At 36.1% G+C, this 14,415-nt stretch overlaps 1 protein-coding gene across 3 annotated transcripts in view; it reads right to left on the bottom strand.

The window, feature by feature from the left end:
* Positions 1-14,415, bottom strand: part of KLHL5 (kelch like family member 5) — a 92,111-nt gene that overhangs the window by 4,052 nt on the left and 73,644 nt on the right. For all 3 annotated transcript variants that reach the window (XM_082728881.1, XM_082728880.1, XM_082728882.1), the window contains 3 exons: positions 13,224-13,386; positions 7,067-7,279; positions 3,030-3,201 (listed from right to left, as the gene is read on the bottom strand). In XM_082728881.1, coding sequence (XP_082585007.1) covers positions 3,030-3,201; positions 7,067-7,279; positions 13,224-13,386 — 548 coding nt within the window. The remainder of the gene's footprint in view (positions 1-3,029; positions 3,202-7,066; positions 7,280-13,223; positions 13,387-14,415) is intronic.

Genomic DNA, 14,415 nt, shown 5'->3' on the forward strand with positions numbered 1-14,415 from the left:
TTAATTTTGATAGTAATTCAGCATAAAGCATTAATTACCTGTAATAACAAGTTTCAAATACTGGCCAAAAGATTTCTTATAACTAGGCCTAAGCTTGTAAATAAAATACACCTTGGAAAAAGAGATTCTTACATCTCTTTCTGTGCTCCTTGGTTATCATTCATGTTGCCACAGTGAGAGGCTAATAGTAAATAATCACATAATTTCTTTTTTTAAAATTAATTTATTTTAGAGAAGGGGATGCAGAGGGAGATGAAGAGAGAGGAAAAAATCTCTAGCAGACTTCCGGCCGATCATGGACTCTGACGTGGGGCTCATTCTCATGACCCCGAGATCATGACCTGAGCTCAAATCAAGAGCTGGATGCTTAATCCATTGAGCTACTTAGGTGCCCAAATCACATAATTTCTAGTGAAATTCTGCAGTACTGATTCAAGCTCTCAAATTATCTATACTTCCCTTCACCCAGTGACCACACTTAAATTTAAGAAACAAGATCAAGGTCACATACTAAGTCCTTTTTTTATAGTCTATCCTCTGCATTTAAAAATTCCCTGCCCCTTTCTACAATCATATTCTCATCCTCTTTCCCAGCCTTGGAAGAGATCTTTCCTCCAGTCTGCAGAGGACCAGTCTTTGCTTTCAGTTCTGTATCCTGCCCTTCTTTCTTGCCCTTCAATGTTGCTTTTTCTAGCATCTGGAATCTCTACTCTCTTATTTTTACCTTTATTGTGAAAAAGACCTATTGCTCAAATTCTAACTACCATTGATTTACTGTGTGGCTTGGGTCAACTATTTAACCTCTCTCTGTCTCAGATTCCTCATCCAGTAGAACCTGGTACATAAAATGTGTTCAATAAATATTAACTTTCTATTATCATCATTTGAAAACTGTATGCTCCTCTAGCTCCTGCATTTACTCATTTTTCTCTTTACTTTTTACACTGTGAGTATCTTTTGCTTCTATCACATTCTCAAAGGTTCTTACAACTTCATGAATGATACATTATCTTCATTCATCCTTATCCTGTTGAAAGCCTGTCTCCTCTCTCTAATGCTCTACCTCATTATCTTATCTAAGACACCCTCTGGTCATTCATTTGCTATTTTCTTCAGAAGTTAAATCTTTAATTCAACCCTGCAAGTGTAGAAAGAAAGAACAGATAGGACTTGGTAATATCTCTTGAATCCATTTCTAAAGTTGACACCTCAAGCCTTAAAGTGAAGCAGCCTTCTATATGTTTTATTTTTAATCCAGGCTTTGCTTCCCTTGTCCCTAACCCATCTTAACCAGTCCCCAACCACCACATGAAATTTCTGTTACTGTATCACTCTCCTGGTTAAGTCTCCACCAGCTTCCTACTACCAAACTCTTGAAGCATGGCCTTTGTCAACTTCTATCCTGACCCCAACCTTGCCCTCCAATAAGAATGTCCACAACAGCCAAACTACGGAAAGAGCCTAGATGTCCATCCACAGATGAATGGATAGAGAAGATGTATATATAGATAAGGGAATACCATACAGCCATCAAAAATGAAATCTTGCCATTTGCAACAACGTGGATGGAACTAGAGGGTATTATGCTAAGTGAAATAAGTCAATCAGAGAAAGACAATTATCACATCTCCATATCACTCACATCACCACAGATATGTGGAATTTAAGAAACAAGGCAGAGGATCATAGGGGACAAGAGGAAAAAAATGAAATAAGATGAAACCAGAGAGGGAGACAAACCATGAGAGACTCTTAATCACAGGAAACAAACAGGGTTGCTGGAGTGGAGAGGGGTGGAGGGATGGGGTAACTGGTGATGGACACTGGGGAGGGTATGTGTTGTAATAAGCACTGGGTATTATATAAGAGTGATGAGTAAAAGACCTGTGCCTCCAAAACAAATAATACAGTATATGTTAATTAATTGAAATGAAATAAAAAAGGTGGGGGGAAAGACATCCTACTCTTACTAAGCATGGATCCTTAGAACCAGCCACGCTTTCTCAGTATATCTTGTGTATTTCTTCTTCACTGAGATTTCTTTCATGTTTTCTCATACAATTTCCCATTTCTTTCTACATTTTGCATTGGATCAATTGAAAGCTTAGCTTAAGTCCAACTTCTTCTCACTAAAGCATTCTCAACAACCAATTTATTTTTTCTCTTTGATTTCCTATACCACTCAATGCCTACACCATGGGGCACTTGCTACCAACTGTTCTACATTGCAGGTTCTCCCCTTACATGCCCAGATTATACCTACTTAAGACGTTAAGTTCTGTGGCAGTGGGGATTCTTTTAAGTTTTGTTTTCTTGACAGTACTTACCATTGCTCCTTGTATGTAGGAAAACCTTGGGTCAATTAAACATCTGAGGGTCTTTCAGGTACCAGATTCTGAACTGGGGCACAAAATTCCTAATTCTGTTCTTGGTAATGATGGAAACAAAGATCTCAAAAGATCATTCTTAGAAGTACTAGCCCCTCCAGAAATAGACATGGCTGGAATTCCTTTTGTTAATAAGCTTGCCAGGTCAAGTTTCTTACTTGTTAATGTAATTTAAGGTTGCCATCTTTATTAGGTGATGACCAGACATTTCATCTACTCCCAAATATCAGTGGCTTGAGTATTTAAAAATTATATCTTGTGTCTGCCTAAGTGGTTCACATTCTTCTGATTTCTATCTTTGTTTCTTATTTTCCACCATCTCCCCTCCCTCTGCCGCAGCTCTCCTGTGGTCCTATCTGGCCTATCAATACTAGAACATCTCATCAGTTCCCAGTAAGCAAATGGTGGCAGATCAAAACTATTAATAATTTCTCTGAGTATTATTCTTTAAAAGTAACTTTGGATTTTAATTATATCATGAAATTAAACATTCCTTCTTGTTTTCATATATTTAATCAAAGAGATGACTTTATCATGCTTATGCTATATATTTTGGTATTGGACAAATGGAGATCATTTTTATTAAATGAATTGTTTTAACAAAAACAGAGAAGTATAAAAATGAAAAATGAAATGCCATACCTGGGTCCACTCATTTGTCTGGGGATCATAAGCCTCCACTGTATTAAGATAAGTCTGTCCATCATACCCTCCAACAGCATATAATTTATCACCAAGTAAACAGACTCCCACTGCGTCTCTGCTGATGCTCATAGATGCCACTGCAGTCCACATATCTGTTTTGGGATCATATCTGAAAGAAAATTTTAGAACTGGAGCTGACATTGTTCTCACAATATTTTTTTGAAAAGATTTTATTTATTTATTTGATAGAGAGACACAGCGAGAGGGGGAAAACAAGCAGAGGAAGCGGGAGAGGGAGAAGAAGGCTTCCCGATGAGCAGGGAGCCCGATGTGGGGCTCGATCCCAGGACCCTGGGATCATGACCTGAGCGGAAGGCAGACGCCCAATGACTAAGCCACCCAGGCACCCCATTCTTACAATATTTTTATGTAAAAACAGTTCATGGATGAAAGACTAGTATGTTGGACCTGATACCATAGACCTTCTAGAAGAAAACATAGGAAGTAAGCTCCATGACACTGGTCTTGGTAATGATTTTTTTGGATTTGACACCAAAAAGCAAAGGCAACAAAGGTTAAAGTAAACAAATGGGACCACATCAAACTAAAAACCTCTGCATAGTAAAGGAAGACATCAACAAAATGAAAAGGCAACCTATGGAATGGGAAGTGTTTCCAAATCATATATCTGATAAGGGGTTAATATATAAGAGATATAAAGAATTATAGAACTCAATGTAAAAACAAAAAACAAAAAACAAAAACCCAACAAATAAATCACTTAAAATGGGCAGAGGGTCTCAATAGACATTTTCTAAAGAAGACATATAGATGGCTAATAGGTATACAAAAAGGTGCTTAACATCACTAATCATCAGGGAAATGTAAATCAAAACCACAATGCCTGTTGAAAAGTTAATAACAAGTGTTGGTGAGGATATGGAGAAAAGGGAACCCTTGTGTACTGTTGGTGGGAATGTAAATTAGTGCCACTGCTACAGAAAACTATATGGAGATTCCCCCCAAAAATTAATAAGGGAACTACCATATGATCTATATCATATATCATATATCATATATCATATATGATCTACTTCTGGGTATTTATCCAAAGGAAATGAGAACACTAATTTGAAAAGACATATGTACCCCACATGTTCACTGCAGCATTATGTACAGTAGCCAAGGCATGGAAACAACCTAAGTGTTCATCAATGGCTGAATGGATAAAAAAAATGTGGCCCATGTAGACTACACACATATGCATGCACACACTGAATATTATTTGGCCATAAAAAAGAATGAAATCTTGCCATTTTGACAACATGGATGGACCTTGTAGGCATGATGCCAAGTGAAATAAGCCAGAGAAAACAAAAACTATGGTCTCACTTATATGTGGATTCTAAAACAGAACAAAAACTAAGTTCATAGATTGGTGGTTGCCAGAGGTGGGGCATGGAGGGGGTGGGTCCAATGGAGGAAGAGAGTCAAAACGGACAAATTTCTAGTTATAAAATACATGAGTTATGGGGATGTCACGTACAGCATGGCAATGTAGTTAATGATACTGTACTGTATATTTGGAAGTTGCTAAGAGAGTAGATCTTTAAGGTTCTCATCACAAGAAAAATATTGTAACTATATACGGTGATGGATGTTAACTAGACTTACTGTGATCATTTCTCAATATATACAAATGTCAAATCATTATGTCGTATACCTGAGACTAATAAAATTTGTATGTCAATTACACCTCAATAAAAGAATATCAACACATCCAGAAACACCTGGGAGAGGTGTATAGCAAAGTGGTTAGAGAAATGGCTTTGGATTTGAGCTGAAGAATCTCGAGTCCTTACCCTTCCAATCACTGGTTCTGTGGTATTGTAAAGTTACTTAAAATCTTTACATCTTAGTCTCTTTATTGGTGAAAATATTGCTCACCAGGTAGCACTGAGGGTTAAATGAAAATGCACAGTAAGCATTGATAAATGTCACCTTAAAGATGAGTCGGTTCATTTGTTACAATTTTTTCCTATTAGCAAAGAATACATTCTTTTTTTTTTTTTTTAAAGATTTTATTTATTTATTTGACAGAGATCACAAGTAGGCAGAGAGGCGGGCAGAGAGAGAGAGGAGGAAGCAGGCTCTCTGCTGAGCAGAGAGCCCGATGCGGGACTCGATCCCAGGACCCTGAGATCATGACCTGAGCCGAAGGCAGCAGCTTAACCCACTGAGCCACCCAGGTGCCCCAGAATACATTCTTGTAACAAAAATTCAAAGATTATAAAAATATATAAAATATGCAATAACTAGCCTCATTTCCTTCCAACTTGAATTACAGAGTCAAGTGGTAACCCCTATTAACAGTTTGGTTTGTATTTGATCTTCTAAATATTTCACTTTTTATTCTTAGGGCTTGAGATGCCTATTTCAGAACAAGCTTTTAATTTAATTTAATTTTTCTTTCCATGTAAACTGTTAACACCTTTTTTCTTTCAAGAAAATAAAAATGGTTTATTTCTTTAAGCCTACCCTTTATCTTATCACTGCTATTTAAAGTACATTTGAACATATTTTAGAAAAAAAATCAGTATTTTCCTGAAAACGTTTAATTTACAATATTACAGATTCATGTGGTAAATCCATAACACTTAATGATCCAAAAGAGCTAAAGTAAATACTGAAAACTGCTGTAAGATTTTCGATTATCTACTGAAAATCTGAGGAAATCAATATATGAAGGGCTAGGTGAGATGGCTTACAGACACAATCATGAAAGCTGTCCACTTTTGAACCTTCTTATTCTTTTCATGAAATATATTAATTAGAACATCCCACAGTTGTCTGTCTAAGAGCAGATACATCATGCTAAAATGTTAATACCTCTTGCACAATGAACAATTTTTCACTGGGTGCAGTACTGCAGTGAGCCTATAACTTATGGGGTAAAGTATACAAAGACTTCCATATTCCTTTCCTGGAGTGTAACACACAGGGAGTGTAGTCCTGAAAGAGAAATCACTTTCTCCCTAACACAGGGCACATGCAAGTATAACTTTCCTGCTTTCTCAAAAGACAACAAATCAACCCTCATTATTTCACAGAAAGCACTCACTGTCATCAAACCCGCATTTCACTTTTTAACTTTCTTCCAATCATGTATGATTAAATAACACACACACACACAGACACACAGACAGACAGACACACACACACACACACACTTTCTTATCAACTTCCCATTGCTCTTTAAAATCCAGAATCCTTAAGATTCTATGTGATCTGCCGCCGTCTCCACCCTAGTCTGCCTCCTTCCCTGCCACTGTCTCCTTCCCTCTCTTTCCCCCCAGACACAGAGTGGCCTCATTTCAGTTTTCTGAATGAACCGTATCCCCTTCTGCTTTGGAGTGTTCATACATGCTCCATGGCCTCTACCTCCTAAATCCACTCAATCCTCTCCATTCCTTGAACCAGACTAAAAATAACAGATGGAAGCCTGAACTGTTGTCCAAATTGTCCACTAATATAATGAGGTTCTTTACCTGGCCCCATATGTGAGTTTCATGAGGCCAGTTTGGACGACTTGTGTGACTTTTAAGCCATATTAGTTTTTAAAAATTTTATTATTTCATACTATTTCCTTGTATCAAAATGTATTAGAAAAGCTCCTCTCCTTTTCACTTCTCCCTGAGCCTCCAGGCCCTACTCCTTCTCTCTGAAATTCATCAAGCTCTTTTCCTCTTCTTGTCAGGTATAGTATCCAATATGAAATATGCACACAATAAGTGTCATATGACTCAATTAATAAATTACATAATCAATTCTAAGGTAAATCTTAAGTAGGCAGTAATATGGGGAGAGAAAAATCTGAGAAAAGCGGTTAGGAAAGAGACCAGGAGACAGCCAGAGCAGACGACCCAGTGTTCACAAAGCTGGGAAGAAACTGCCTTGCATGTGCTAGATGTTCAATAAGGAGTCAATGATTTGTCTGGAAGTGTCAGACAAAGTTTTCCTTCACAGGAAATTACCTCTCCACACAGTCTGAGAGTCTGGAAGTCAAGTTGGATGCAGGGGCATCGTGTCCTCCAATCGCATACAGCAATCCATTCCACGTAGTTACTCCTACTCCCCCTCTCCTTTTTGACATTTGTGCACAGAGTGTCCATTTATTAGTGTGAGGATCAAAACATTCTACTGATTTGAGGCAAGAACTTCCATCACGACCACCAACTGCATAAAGTCTGTAAGAACAAATAGAATAACAAATGAAAAAAAAAAAAAAAAAGAATAACAAATGAAAAAGAGCGCCACCATATGATGAAGGCAAAGAGGTTATTCTTAGGGTATTTCTTTGAAATTAAGGTGCCATAGATTATAAGACACACTCTCAGTTTATGTGCCATCAAGCAAGAAGATATGGTACCAATTATATGACATATGTATATATCATATGTAAATTACATATATGTATATATCATATGTATATGTGTGTATGTATATATATCAGCTATTACTCTGTATATACATAAAAAAAAAGAACAAACTCACCTGAAAGCAATGACAGCTATTTCTGATAAATCACCACGGATTATAAGACACATCACAATTTTAGAGGCGTAAGATGTGTCTTAGAATAGATAAAATGCAGTACATAAATATACCATGACTTCTTTCTTAAATAGCTAAGACAGGACTACGTTATAAAGGAAAGAAATGAACCTTCTCTACACCTACCACAGGCTAGATATTTTACCTGTATTAACTTAATCATCTCAATAATGCTACAGGAAACCATTTATATTCCTGTTTCATGGGTGAAGAAACAGGCTCATGGAGATTAAGAGGCTTATACAGGGTCAGAAGCAGAACCAGGACACAGAGTAATGAGCAGCTGTACTGTGAGCAGTCACCTGGGATGTTCTTGCAGTAGTGAAATAGGAGAATAAAAGGATTGCTTGAAACAGTGGTGTATAAATTAATATTTATTACATACGAACCGTGATCCCCCATTAATTTAAATTACTGCAGAGAAGGATACTGTAAGTTATCTAAAATGAATATGGTATGTTAATGTCCTAAATGTTGCCTAGTAGATAAATTTTAATTCATTACCTGTCAATATACTGCATTAACCTTAAAGTCTTTTACTCTGACCTTAAAATATATATAAAATATATTTTTAATAGTTTTCTCAAGAGTAATAAATTCAGATCATTGCTTATATAAAAGTTCCCACATTTTGAATTTACAGATGCCTTAGTTAATATTTAACTAATTTTTTAGCTCAGGAAATAATATTTGAGCTATACCAAATATCTGCCAATTAAAACTCTAAGTATTTATACTTGGGTAAATATATATATTTTAAAGACATTTATTCATTTTAATTCATAATGTAAAGTTCACTCTACCACTCAAAGTGGTTCTTTAGTGAGAAGATGACCATATCTTAGACAGCAACATATGCGTGTGGCAATATCTTGTTTTAAACTTTGTATTCATAGTATGGAAACTGAAATTCATTTGAAACTTTGTTAAAAGTTTTTATCTGTCAAAAACTACTTTCTTGTGTTATTGTTCTTAAACTGTTCTCATTTTTAACTAATATTTGGTAGAATAATTGTTTGGATATGAATCACAGACTATCAGAAGACATCAAGAATTAGAAAACACCCATAATTTAAAACACATGTACACGCACGCGTGCATATGCACACATGCGTGCACACACACAAATTCAAGGCACCGTCCCCTCTTTAGAGTGAACTCATGGGTCTTGACTGTGAAAAGTGGTACAGTACAGGGATTAAGAGGTAAACTCTGGAGCTGGGCTCTGGATTTGAACTGTGGTTCTCACATTTCCGAGCTCTGACCGTGGACAAGTTATTTAACCTCCACCTGACTGAATATCATCATCCAAAACATCTCTAAGCCCTGCCTTGTAGGATTATTGATGACCAAATGTAAAATACTTTGAACAGTGCTTTACACAGGGTAAATATGGTCTAAGTGTTTTGGGGGAAAAAAATGAATTCTGTCTCTATTTTTTTCGGGGGAAAAATGAATTCTGTCTCTATATTCTTCTAGAAAATGGCATTTTTAGGTCTTAAGTGTACAAACAGCATTTACACTGAGGTAATGTTAAGGGCTAATGTGTACCAATAACACTTCCTAAAGAAACATTATCTCAAGCAATGGTTTTCAAATTGTTTTCTAAGAATAGGATTCTGTGGAGTACTTGAGGAGGTCCCCAAAATGGTGTATTTGAAATTCAAGTTTTGTTTTGTTTTGAGAGAGAGAGAGAGAGAGAGAGAATCTTGAGCAGGCTCTACGCTCAGTGTGAGTCCCATGCAGGGCCCCCACCCACCACCCTGAAACCACAACTCAAACAGATATCAAGAGGCCAAACCCCAACTGACTGAGCCACCCAGGTGACCCTGAAATCCAAGTTTAAATACTTTTCAAAATATCTGGCTCAATTAAATGCCATACAAGATTCAGAACTCATCTCTTTCCCCCATGACAGTAGCTATTACAAATAAAAAGAGAAACAATATGTCAAATTGTGCCTGTGTCAAATTGCATTGTACTATAGACTTTAAAATAAGACTTCCTCATGCCTCACATTTAAAATTATGATCAAGAATGCAAGGGATTGGTGGATATTGAGATTTAACTTAGGAAAAAAAAAATTTCTAATACTCTCAAGCTACATCAACAATTTAACTGAAAAGTTTCCTGAGAGTCCAATTAAATTACTCTAGTAGTTAAAATAACTGTTATCTTCTCAGCGACTTATTTGTGAATCAGGATTTTTCTTTATACTGAACAACAAAAACAAAACAGAAATAATCCGATGTTCTTTAAAACAGACTTGTTCTTCTATATCGATTTTTTATAACAAATACATGCTACAAACTTGAGCTTAAATTTAAGATAAGTCTATAATAATCTTGAGTTTCCATTTGTCTTAAGTATCGGGGTTTTCGTAAGGTTGCATTTGAGAGAGAGATTCTACTGTGAAAAATATTTGCCAGCCAGGGCCTTAAAAGTAGCCCAAGCCATTGGAATTCTAAATAAAGTTTCTCTCAAACATGGTAGAAAGAAAAATTTTAACACTTTGAATTTTCAAGATACAAGATGTAACTCATAAAATATTCAAACAGTTCTTCTCTAAAGAAACAATTATATTTTGCATTAGGAAGCATTATAAAATAAGTTAAAATAACAAAAACAATAGTGAATCTAGGCTTTTCATTTTATAGATTAAAAAACTTAGGCACAGGGAAATGATTTATTCTAAATCATAAAAAAGTAGTAGAGAAAAGATGCATAGCTGTTTTTTTTTTTCAGTCAACTGTATACTTAAAAAAAAACATGATTTCTATTTTTTCATATTCTGGATATGTACCTCAAAATGGAAACAAACAAAATATTTTAAAATATTGCTACTTTGTTTTAAAGCACACTTAGAAGGGTGTGGCTCAGTCAGTTAAGCATCTGCCTTTGGCTCAGGTCATGATCCTGGGGTCCTGGGATTGAGTCCCGTGTTTGGGCTCCCTGCTCCCCAGGGAGCCTACTTCTCCCTCTGCCTGCTGCTCCCCCTGCTTGTGCTCTCTCCCTCTCTCACTGACAAATAAATCAATCTTAAAAAATAAATGAATAAAGCAAACTTAGAAAAGTGCTAGTTGATAGGTTAACACATCTTCTTCTTGGAGGTGATTACAAGCACCACTGCACCTAAGTGGTACTGGAACAATCTTCAGTAAGATTGTTCACTTCAGGTTATGTTTCAGGTACCATACTACATGTAAGAACGAAAAGACCAGGTCACTCAAGACCCTGATCTACATGGACTAGTAAGTAGCAACAACAATAGAGTGGTTCCTGTTTTAACACAATCATATACAAATTATGCACAGTAAAAATGTTGAGGGTGGAAGGGACAGTCAGTGTAGGGGAGGATGAGGAGATGGGAATGGAAATGGGAAAGTGTTCCAGAGACTTCCGAGTGAGTTTCAAGGATGCTGAATTTTCCAGGCACGAACGTGGGGAAACAACACTCAAAGACAGAGGCAATGAGTTAAAACATTATGGGAGTGTGAAACAAAATGTATTTTCCACAAATAGGTTAGTTTTTTTAAATAAAACATTTTATTCATTTATTTGAGAGAGAGAGAGCACATGAGCAAGGGGAGTGGGAGGGGGAGAGAGAAAAACAGATTTCCCACTGAGCAGGGAGCCCAACGTGGGGCTCAATCCCAGGACCCTGGGATCATGGCCTGTGGTGAAAGCAGACACTTAACCGACGGAGCCACTCAGGCGCCCTGCAAATAGGCTAGTTCTGCTGGAGTGTGATATGCACAGGAGGGGAGGAGTAGAGAGATGTGGACAGAGGTGAGACCATAAAGAAGGCTTAGTCCTCGAAGCTCCTGAAATTTCAAAACCAATGTCTTAATAGTTAGTAGATGAGAGCTCTTCAGCTTCTGATCTGATTCTTTGATGGTCTCGGTGTCAATATCGAATAAATTGTACCTTAGATGAACTAAAGACTGAAATATTTATTTCTCATAAGAGAGCAAGAGAAAGTGAGAAAGTAAATTATTTCCATGGCTCGAAGTTAAAGCTGCTGTAGGTCTAGAAATTAGATTTTACAGAAGGCAGCTATCCTTTTTGTGCTCTTAGAAACATTTATTTCTAGGCTAGGAAATATGCCGGTGAACAAGAATTAGATGAATGAACTACTCCCAAAAATTTTAACTAAAGGGTTAAAATGGAAAAGATACTGTTCATTTTCTCTCTTATTTCTCATTTACTAGATTCTTTGGTGGCTGACTCTGCTAATTTTGAAGTTCTTTCTTCAGTTAAAACACATGAAGCGAGGGGTGTGGAGATCAGGTACATTTCAAAAAGTGGGTTTCTATTTCTCTATCTTATCACTTGTAATACTGCTAAAAACTAAGAAAACGTAGGACATAACTAATAAGTCCTGAGGAACCAAGACCTTAGGTCATAAAACATTTTATAAATTTTCATAAAAATTTTATTAATATTTTCTCATTTTTTCTTTTACCAATCAATCAATATAATTCTACAAATAATTTTCTCTTTTAACTTTGATTCCTTCTCTTTTCTGTAAATGATGAATAAAGCCTTTTAAGTGAGTAAAGGTATGCAACCAACAACATTTATTTAATAACCATATAGGGCTTCATTTTATGGAAGAAAGGCCTTTGATATGTATTTAAACTCTGAGTTACCAAGAGCTATTGGTGATGGTTCTGTCCAAATCCATTAACTCCAGTTAGAAAAGACAAGAGCCAAGAGAGCACCTTTCTAAGTGCATTTCAGTTTTCAGCAGTTTACCAAGATAAGAAAGAAGTAAAAGTAAAGATAAGTCAGTAGACGAGATGGAAGGAATTATTTAGGAAAACACTTAGAGGGCATCTACTACATTTAAAACATTATATGCTTTTAAAGCTTTATAAACCTCCAGACTTATACTCTATTGCCTATGTATATAAAATTTCTCCATACAAAATAACTTGAAATTTATAATATATTATTATATATAGAATTATATATATGTATATATACTATACTGATATATTATATATATAATTCTATATATAATAATATATTATAAATTTCAAGTTATTTTGTATGGAGAAATTTTATATATAAACATATATATACATATTTATATATATACATATATATATGTGTGTGTGTGTATATATATATATATATATATATATATATAATTGATATATTAGAATGAAAACCCAACATGGTGAGTTATTTATATTTACAATTACAATAAAAAGAGACTATTTTAAAAGTTTGCATTGCTCTTAAAAGTTTCCCCCTTTCATGATTTTGTGTTTTTTTTTAATGTATATTTTTTTTTTTAAAGCTTTTATTTATTAATTTGACAGAGAGAAATCACAAGTAGTCGGAGAGGCAGCCAGAGAGAGAGAGAGAGATAGGGAAGCAGGCTCCCTGCTGAGCAGAGAGCCCGATGCGGGACTCGATCCCAGGACCCTGAGATCATGACCTGAGCCGAAGGCAGCGGCTTAAACCACTGAGCCACCCAGGCGCCCCAATGTATATTTTTAACTTAGATGTATACCTCAATAAATTTGGCTTATTGTGTTTTAAATAAAATTTTAAATATTTCCTTACTTTCCACTTAGTACTGCCACACCTACTGTGCTTCTGGGGGTGGACATAGTGGCAACAAAATTCCACTGGCGAGCCTGAGGGTCCCATCTTTCCACTGTGTTCAGATAGCTCCAGCCATCATGTCCGCCTACGGCATACATGGGACCTTCCAATACAGCCACACCTGTAAGGAGACAGGAAAGAAACCATGACTTCAGGGGAACTTGGGTGGCTCAGTTGTTAGGCGTCTGCCTTTGGCTCAGGTCATGATCGCAGGGTCCTGGGATCAGCTCTACATGGGGCTTCCAGCAGGAAACCTGCTTCTCCCTCTCCCACTCCCCCTGCTTGTGTTCCTTCTCTTGCTCTCTCTCTGTCAAATAAATAAATAAAGTCTTTAAAAAAAGAAAAAAAGAAGCAATGACTTCAGATTTGTTGCTACGTCTTAAAGATTGCATTTTAATTGAAATCTCAATATACAGTTTACCACCTACGTTTTTGTCTATGGTTTTATGGTTCTTATGTTCAATACTTTAACCCATTTTGAGTTTATTTTTGAGTCTGCTATAGGATAAAAGTCCACTTTCATTCTTTTGCCTGTGACTGTCCAGTTTTCCCAGCACCATTTATTGAAGACAGTCCTTTCCCCATTCTATGTTCCTGGCTCCTCTGTTGTAAATTAGTTGACCATATATGCATGGGTTTATTTCTGGACTCTCTATTTTGTTCCATCCATGTGTCTGTTTTAAAACCAAATACCATAATGTGTTACATAGTATAGTTTGAAATCAGGGAGTTTGATGCCTCTAGCCTTGTCCTTCTTTCTCAAGTTTGCTTTGCTATTTTTGTTTTGTTTTATTTATTCATTTTTTGTGGCCTCATTCAAATTTTAGGATTATTTGTTCTTTTTCTTTGAAAAATGTCACTGGAATTTTGACAGGGAATGTACTGAATTGGTAGATTGCTTTGGGTAGTACAATGAATCTTAAACATGCAAATTTAATTAAGGAAACATTTATGGTAAAGATACCTGGTTTCTTTCTAGCTCTTCTTGCTTGGTAGGTGGGGGTGGGGTAAGGAAGTAGCTCTACAGCTCTGGTCTAATAAGTTTTAAAGGCAGTATCTTGAGGTCCAACAGTGGAAAGTTATTTAAAACCATACAATATGTACACATTGCCATAATAAAAAGCTTTTTCAGTAATTCAGATTTAAGGTA

The sequence above is a fragment of the Mustela nivalis genome, assembly GCF_964662115.1.
Source record: "Mustela nivalis genome assembly, chromosome: 4".
In the NCBI taxonomy this organism is placed as follows: Eukaryota; Metazoa; Chordata; class Mammalia; order Carnivora; family Mustelidae; genus Mustela; species Mustela nivalis.